Here is a 9062-nt window from a genome sequence, read left to right on the forward strand (position 1 = left end):
GTGTGAGCGTTCGTGCGTGGGGAGAAGGTCTGGGGAGGATGGGGAAGGGGAGGGGATGGGTGGGGATGTCAAGGAAGGGGAAGGGATGGGTGGGGAGGTGTGAAAGGAGAGGAGACGGATGTGGAGGTCAGGGAGAGGGGAGGGGACATGGGGAGGTTGGGGGAGGGGACGTGGGGAGATCAGGGAAGGGGGAGATGGGTGGGGATGTCAAGGAATGGGAAGGGATGGGTGGGGAAGTGTGGAAGGGGAGGAGATGGGTGGGGAGGTCAGGGAGAGGGGAGGAGACGGGTAGGGAGGTCAGAGAAGGGGAGGGGATGGTGGGGGAGTTGGGGAAGGGTGGGAAGGTGTGGAAGAGGAGGGGACAGGTGGGGAGGTCGGGGAGAGGAGAGGGGATGGGTAGGGAGGTCGGGGAAGGGGAGGATAGTTGAGGGGAGGGGAGGGGAGGGGAGTCAATGGGTGGGGAGAGGGTTCAATGGGTGCTAAATCTGGAATTTGTTGCCACAGGCAGTTGTGGAGGCTGGGTCATTGGGAGTATTTAAGGCAGGTTCCTGGTTAAAGGTTACACTGGACAACAACATTTTTCAGAAGGTTGGCTTCCTGAAAATAAATGGGGGATTACGATAAACAACTTCAAGCTTCACAAAGATAATTTCCGATTTGCTGTATCATTAGGAAGTTGGAGAAACATTAAATGTTGCTGCTCATTTTCACTTGTACTCAGCATGTGATGCCTCTCATGTCAGTGGCCAACAACAGTCGGCCAGCATTGATGGATTCCAGTTACCATAATACCGCTTTTCCACAGTCACAATGTCCTGGTGAAACCTTTCACTGTGTTGTCACTGCACCAAGGTCAGAAGGGAAGACGTTCAAGTGCCAATGTAGAAAATGAATTTTCAATGACATGTCTGCTTGAAGTAGACAAAATATGTCAGGAAATCACAAGTAGGTTATATCTAAAATATGGTATTTTAAGGTGATTTTCGTGATTGGCACCCCAAAATCCATAAAATACACCCAAAAGTGTTCAGGAAGTAAAATCTTCGTTGTCTAGTGTTATGGGGAGAAGACTAGGCAGCAGGGAAGTGGATCAGATTGTGATTAAATGGCGGGGCAAACTCAATGGGCTGAATATCCTTTTTCTGCAGGTGTTGGGGAAAAGGGTCTGCCTGCATGTGATGGGCCGAAGGGCCCCTTTTCTGTGCTGTGACCCACTGATTCTGTGGCGCAAAACAGAGCAGAGAAAAAGAGAAGGACTGAGAGATTTTATTGATTTGAACTGAATTCCCTACAGATATGGGCCAAGGGCTTCAGCACCTGACCTTTCCTGAGGGCTGTGGTCACCCTACTCATCCGGATTGATGATGGTCACGTTGCCCTTGATCCCGTAGTTAATGTCTGCCCATCCGATCACGTTCCCCCTCTCCCTCCGACTGCTGACCGGCATCTCAGACTTGCAAAGCACAGAGTCCCATAGGTTCAGGTCTGTCAGCTCTCCCACGTATCTCTGCTTCCTGTTGAATCCCCCGCCCACGCTGTCCTGATCTTGCCCCAGGATCACCACCCCCTCGGCCACCACCTCCCTCCTTTCATTAGAGTTTTTGGCCACGGTCCGCTTGCCATGGACCCAGGCCTCGGACAATCCCGTTTGGCCGTCCCAGGTGACGCAGATGGGCGTCCACCCCACCGAGGACATGGGCGCCCTAAAGTCCACCCGGGTGCCGGCCAGGTGCAGCCTCAGCCAGCCGTTGGCCACCTCCAGCAGGATCTGGTTGTGATGAGCGCTGGTCGCATAAGAGAAGATGGACATGGTCTGCTGCGAGTCAGTCAGTATCTTGGCGCACAAAGTGAAAGCTCGTAGCCTCATGGGTTGCTTTGGCTGCACAACGACGTAGCCACTGTCAGAATCCTCAGGGAAGAGCAAAGATTTAAGCAGGAGGCCTGTGAAGGAAACGGTGAAAATTTAGTGTTTGTGTGGCAGTGTGTTCAAATCTGGCTGCGAGACAAAGAGGAGGATCATTGAAGGGGCTGAGAACGTCTGGTTGTGCATCTGCGTGCTGAGCTCTGGGGATTGGAGAACACAGTTTTGCCAGGTTGTGCTCATGCAACTGGATGACAATAATCTTGACTTGAAGAGCCCTGGGATCTCCCTTTCCTCTATCAGCCACACTCACTGGGAAAGGTGCTTAAATCGGGCTCGAGGAATTTTGATGGCCTTTCCACCTGGCACACAGTATCTTCGGCCTACTACCAATGGAAGGAGGTGCCTAGAGCAGAGAATGTTACAACACAGAACAGGCTCTTCGGCCCACAATGTTGTGCTGACCAATATATACCACCAGGAGAAGAACGGAACTCTTCCTACCCCGTAACTATTTTCCTTCCATCCATGAGTCTGTCTAAGAGTCTCTTAAATGCCCTTCGTGTTTCATCCTCTACCATAATGCTTGGCAAATCATTCCAGACACAACTCTGAGTAAAAAAAAATTACCCCTGAAGTCTCCCCTAAACTTCTATCCCTTCACTTTGTACAGATGTCCTCTGGTGTTTGCTGATCCTGCCCTGGGAAATAGGCACTGGCCGTCCACCCTATCTATGCTTCTCAGAATCTTGTTGACCTCTATTAATTCTCCTCTCATCCTTCTACATTCCAAAGAGAAAAGTCCCAGCTCTACTAACCTTGCCTCATGTGACTCATTTCCCAATCCAGGCAACATCCTGGTGAATCTCCTCTGCACCCTCTCTGTGACTTCCACATCCTTCCTGTAATGAGGTGACCAGAACTGAACACGATACTCCAAGTGTTGGTCTCACCGGAGATTTGTAGAGCTGCAACATGACCTTGTGACCCTTGAACTCAATCCCCCAACTAATGAAGCCCAGCGTCCCATGGGCCTTCTTAACTATCCTATCAGCCTGTATGGCAACCATAAGGGACGTCTGGATTTGAACCCCAAGGCCCCTCTGTTTCTCCACACTGTTAAGTAACCGAGCATTAACCCTGTACTCAGCTTTCTGGTTTGATGCATCACCTCACACTAATCTGGATTGAACCCCAACTGCCACTTCTCTGCCCGACTCTGCATCCTGTCTATATCCTATTGTAACCTACAACGATTCTTAGCACCATCCACAACCCCTCCTTCGAATCATCTGTAAACCATCCTTTCGCTTCTTCTAGGTTATTTCTAAATATGACAAAGAACAGGGGTCCCAGAACAGATCCATGTGACACTGATCTCCAGGCTCAGTACTTTCCATTCACTACTACGGCCAAAGCCAATGTTATCCGGACTTGAGGAACCGAGTTACAGGGAAAGGTTAAACAAGTTAGGACTTTATTTCCCTGGAGCCGAGAATAATGAAGAGAGATTTGATCAAGGTATTTAAAATTATGAGGGGGATAGACCGAGTAAATGTAGGGAGGCTTTTTTCTTTTTTTACGACTCCAGAAATAAACCGGTTTTAGTGGCTTGTTTAAGTACATACCGGAAATAACAAATCATGAAATTCTTTATAAAATTCAATTGTAAACCCGTCTTCTCCAGGCGATTTTCCACTGGGCATAGATTGTAATGCCTCTTTAAGTTCTAAATCAGTAAATGAACCATCCAACATCTTAATATCCTCTTCCTCGAATAAAGGTAAATTTAAATTCACCAAAAAGGATTCAATCTGCTCCATATCCGAGGTCCCTTCAGATCCCGGTAAAATGTATGAAATTAATCATTAATATCCTGTGGTTTATGTTATCTCTGAATGTGTTCAGTTTTCAACTGCTAAGCTAAAACCTTATGTGCTCTCTCACTCAACTCATAGTAACGGTGTTTCGATCGTTGAATCATTTTTTTCATAATTGTATTATTACAAAGCTTCAATTTAGGCAACTATATTCTATTCTCCTCTGTTGAATTTTTCTGAAATGTCTTCTCTAACACTGCAATTTCTTTTTCTAAGTCCTGAATTTCTACTATATATTGCTTCTTCACTTTTGCTGTATAACTGATAATTTGACCCCGTAAATATGCTTTTAAAGTATCCCATAGCATAAACATACTTTGAACTGAACCCTTGTTCGTTTCTAAAAAAAAAACTTAATCTGGTCTCTTGCAAACATAATAAATTCAGGGTTTTTTTAAACAACATTTCATTAAATCTCCAATGATAACTAATTTCTGCCATCTCAGGGGAGGCTTTTTCCACTGAGGGTAGATGAGATACAAACCAGAGGTCATGGGTTAAGGGTGAAAGGAGAAGGTTTAGGGGGAACATCTTCGCACAGAGAGCGGTGGGAGTGTGGAAGGAGCTGCCAGCTGAGGTGGTGAATACGGGCTCGATTTTAACATTTTAAGAAGAATTTGGACAGGTATCTGGATGGGAGGGGTCAGTGGGACAGTTCGGCACAGACTAGAAGGAAGGACTGTCGGGCCTTAATATTCCGTGAATGGCAAGGGCATGGAGGGTATGTGCGGGCAAGCTGAGCAGTGCAAACTGGCGCTATGGTCAGCACCAGTATCGGGCAGGGGGGTGGGGGGGTGCTGAAGGGGCTGATCCTCCTGATGTTTTGCTGCATTTCCTATCTCCAGGCCCATCTAATCAACCTTTCCTCCAGTGCATCTTTTGTATCCTCTTCCCATGGTCAATATACGGTAACCACCCCACCCCCCACATCCTTCCAGGTATCTGGCACCTATGGGGGGGCGGATTGGTAGATGCTGGTCAAGCGAATTTTCTGGTTGCTTGAGATTGCGTGTTGCGTGATTGGTGAGCAAGCCACTAGGGGGCGCTAATTTCAAACTTGTTTTACCTATTTCCATTTTTTTTGTGCTGGTTGCTTGAGGAATTCCTCATCTGTTTTCAGTAAGGGGGAAATCAAGGCTATAGGGTGTTCAAAGGGCAGTTACCATTGCTGGAGAGGTTACAGGGAGAGAATTAATGGGGAAGCACAGTTGGGATTTGGAATGTTCTTCCTGCAGGTGGAGACAGGCTCCAATGTAGCACAGACATGTTGGGTGGAATGGCCTCTTTCTGTGCTATAGCCATCCCGTGATTCTAGAAGCAGGAAGAAGCCATTTGGCCTCGACCACAGTCGGCAGCAGAGCCTCACGCTGGGCACTGGCACACCTCAGGGCTGGGCGCTCAGCCTGCTGCTGTCCACACTGCCAACCCACGGCAGCTCAGCCCAGTTCAATTCCAGCGGGCAGGCAGGGGATACAACAATCATTGGTTACAGCGGGGCGGGGGGGAGGGGGGAATGTGGTGGGTGGGGCATGTCACAGTGAGGAGGTTGGGAGGAATCTTAAAGTGGTAAAGACAAAGGAGATGATTGTGGTTGACCATTCTCCGCCACACATCCACGGTCCATTGGGGTGAGAACAAAGTTCCTTGGCCTGCGGGCAAGGAAAAAGACCCATCCTAGACTCACAACCCCTCCTCATTAATCAAGAGCACCTAAGGAGGCCTAAGGAGACCAGGGCTACCGGCCCCCACCTTAACAACCTTTTACAGGGCGTGTCTTGTCCGACTGCATCATCGTGTGGGACGGGAGCTGCAAGGCATTGGACCGAAAGTCAACACAGAGGGTCGTCAAAATGAGCGAGAAGATCACTGGGATCTCCCCTTTCCTCTGGCAGTGCTGTCTAAATAGGCCTCAAGGAATTCTAGACGACCCTTTCCATCTTTGACCCACTGCCACCAGAAGGGGGTATTAGAGGAACATCAGAATCAGGGCTGTCAGGCTGGGGACCAGCCTCTTCCTGCAGGCTGTGCGATTTAAATTTTAAATTCTAAATTTAGACCTACAGCAGGATAAAATTTTGGCTCACGAGTCCATGCCACACCCCATTAACCGACACCCCCCCCCCCCCACCGGTTTGAATGGTGGGAGAAAACTGGAGCACCCCCCCCAGGGGAAACCCCACGCAGACACAGGGAGAGTGTACAAGCTCCTTACAGACCGCGCGGGGGTCAAACAAGACCACTTCTCCCATATGCATTTCTCCAATCTGCCTGACCAACCTTCACGCAGAGAACACTACAGCACAGAATCAGGCCCTTCAGCCCATCTAACCAGTGCCAAACTATTATTATACCTTGGACCACTGACTAATGAAACCCTTCCCCCCCCCCCATGAACTGAAGTAAATCACGAAAATCTGCAGACGCCACGATTGAAACACAAAATTACCGGAGAAACTCTGCTGGTCAAACTGTCCTTTATAGAGCAAAGATAGAGAACAAACGAGCTTCATCGAGGTACGAGCAAAATGTCGACAGGCCTCTGAACAAAATGGTGGAGGGAGGGGCGGGGAAGGAGCGCGGTCCCACGGGCAGGAGTTGGAGAAGGGAGGGAGGGCACTGCAGCCAACAGGGGGTGGGGGAATGTCTCTGTGAATGAAGAAGGAAGGGGGTGGAGAGCTGGAGGAAAGGATGGGGGATACGGGCGGGAAGTGGGCCGGCAGAAACCAGAGAAGCCAATATTAATGCCATCCGGCTAGAGATCGCCCAGATGGAAAATGAGGCATTGCGCCTCCGATTACTGGGTGGACCTGGTTTGACGGTACATGAGGCTGTGGGCAGACGTGTCAGCGCAGAATTTAAAGGGTTGACCCTGGGAGATCACCGTCACTGACACGGACAGAGCAAAGGTGCTCGGTGAAGCGATCTCCCAACCTGCGTCCAGTCCCTCCAACAGAGAGGGAGCCCCACTGAACCCTCTCTGCACTGAAATTGAACACAACCTCATGTGGCCATTGGTTTAAACCCCGCCTGTACATGCCTGCGCAGTAGCTCCCTGTGATTGACGCACGTGTCTGCTCAGATGCCTTGGCACCAGACTTCGTCTTCTCATTCGGCCCTCCACACACCTGCCCACTTGCCACTGGCGTCTCGGGGACGGTGTGGGGGGGGGAAGGGTCCACACCGGGTGACGCCATCAGAGGTGAGGGAGGGTGACACCAGGACAACTGTCTATGAAATGTTTGTGCCATGTTTCAGCAGAAGTGTATTATCTTTTATAAAAACATCCCCATTATTCGTTCTAACAACAAAACCATTTTCCATAAGCCCTGCTGAACTTTTGAGGCTAAACCTCAATTCTCGTTTACTTTTTGAACCATCTAACAAGCTCCGGTCAGAGCCATCATTATGACCTGATGGCAACGATGCTTCAAATCCCACAGTTTCGTCTGCAAGCAGCCATCAGCAACCGCTGTTGTTTTTGTTGCTGCTGGTGTTTTTACAATCACTGCTTTTGTCAGATTTTCTGGTGTTTTAGCCACAATATTGGGGCCATTAGTGATTGTAAATATATTCAGGCTGTGCATATTGTAATTTAAAGGTGTAATTGTAATTTTGCCGTTTGTTTACCTCACTACGATTGCCGTTACCTTCAGTGATCTACGAGGATTACCATTTACCAGTAACGTTAGTACAAAAAACATTACTAGGGATTCTGTATGATCTGATACGGGAGCAGGGCCATGGGGGAGGGGGGTGACACTAACCCTAGTGATGCCCCTGCCACTTGCCGTCTGTTTACCAATGCCATTGCAGGCTGTTTGGGTCCTTTGCTCCCCCACCCACCTAGGCATCATCAGAGGCCCAGATACCCTGGCTCCATCAGCACTCGTGGGGCCGTGGGCACGGAATGGCCTGTGTTGAACTGGGCGAGTGAGAGGGAAGGAAATTAAATGGGAGAAGGGTGAGATCATCTCCTTGGAACCTAACCTCAGGGCAGCCCAGTTGGCGTAGCAGTTGGCACCACGCCTTTACAATGCAAACAATTGGGAATGGGGCTCAAAACCCCGCGCTGACTGTAAGGAGTTTGTATGTTCTCCCTGTGTCCTTGTGGGTTTTCCCCGGGGATCTCTGGTTTCCTCCCACCCTTCAAAGATGTAGCGGGGATTGTAGGTCAATTGGGTGGCATAGGCTTGTGGGCCGAAAGGGCCTGTAAAAATCAAAAATCAAATTGAACCTACCTCTGGAAGCTCCAGCAGAGCAGGTCGTGAACAGGGTGAGGAGGAGGAGAAAGATCTTCATCTTGCGTCCCTGTGGCACTCAAAACCTACACAGACAGATGGGCTGAATTTTACAGGGACAGTCAATGACCAAACACACAGCAGTCAGGATGGCAGTGCATGTCAGTACGACATTCTCTGACCTATTGTGAGGGGGAACAGTTGGAGGGGCAGTGTGAGGCGGAACAGTCGGAAGCACAGTGTGAGGGACACTCAGAGAGTTAGGGTGGACTGTTGGCTGGGCTGCAGAGAAGACCCACACACTGTGTGCCGGCCGCAGGTGGAGGGGGTCACCAGATGTCAGTGAGGACTCCTCACCATGGGGTCCGGAATTGGCCAGTGAAGTGAACAGTCTCCTCCTCTTGTCTCTGTTTTGTCTCAATGTTTGAGGGGTGTTTAAAAGGTTCCTCCTTGCAGCCCCCACCCGCCTCCCCACCCCTCTCCCCACCCAGCCACGAGGACAGGTGAGGGTGCCGCATGTTTCACTTACCCAGTGTCTAGGCCGGTGAGGAGGAGCGGTCAGCCGGCCACTCTGTCGGCTGCTTCCCTTTATACAGAGCGCAGCATTCTCCTTTAGAGAGTGGGCCAATCAGCAGAAGGGCAACAATTCACTGGGAAGCTGTCCCATGTCATAGAGACGGTCGAGATCCAGGGTCACTGTGACACGTTGGCTCCCCCAGCACGGCACATCGAAGTGAAGGGGTAAACAGCAGGTCTACAGTCTGATCCGATGACAAATTCGTCAGCCACTCACTCAAACACACACACCCCCGCCACGGCACATCAAAGTGATAGGGTAAACAGCAAGTCTACAGTTTGTTCCATTGACCAGTTCATCAGCCACACACTCACATTCAATCAAACACACTCACATACACTCACAAATGTACACACTTGTGTATGCACACACTCTCACACATACACAAACTCACGCTACTGACACAAACACATGTGCATGTATACATGCAAACACTCACAAGCACACCTGCACTCACATTCTTGCACATACGCACGCAAGCACCCACACAGATAATCATGCACACA

General features: G+C 49.8%; 1 protein-coding gene across 2 annotated transcripts; it reads right to left on the reverse strand.

The window, feature by feature from the left end:
* Positions 1-1249: 1249 nt before the first annotated feature.
* LOC138752591 (mucosal pentraxin-like) lies at positions 1250-8663 on the reverse strand. 2 transcript variants are annotated; one of them, XM_069915381.1, is made up of 3 exons: positions 8509-8663; positions 7980-8065; positions 1250-1941 (listed from the first exon to the last, which is right to left on the reverse strand). In XM_069915381.1, exons 2-3 carry the CDS (start codon positions 8038-8040, stop codon positions 1346-1348), a joined length of 657 nt encoding a protein of 218 aa, XP_069771482.1. In that variant the 5' UTR covers positions 8041-8065; positions 8509-8663; the 3' UTR covers positions 1250-1345. The 2 variants fall into 2 exon arrangements, with proteins under 2 accessions (XP_069771482.1, XP_069771481.1); XM_069915380.1 differs by having other exon boundaries at positions 7980-8082.
* Positions 8664-9062: the final 399 nt, after the last annotated feature.

This window comes from Narcine bancroftii, chromosome 2, assembly GCF_036971445.1.
Source record: "Narcine bancroftii isolate sNarBan1 chromosome 2, sNarBan1.hap1, whole genome shotgun sequence".
NCBI classification, from domain to species: Eukaryota; Metazoa; Chordata; class Chondrichthyes; order Torpediniformes; family Narcinidae; genus Narcine; species Narcine bancroftii.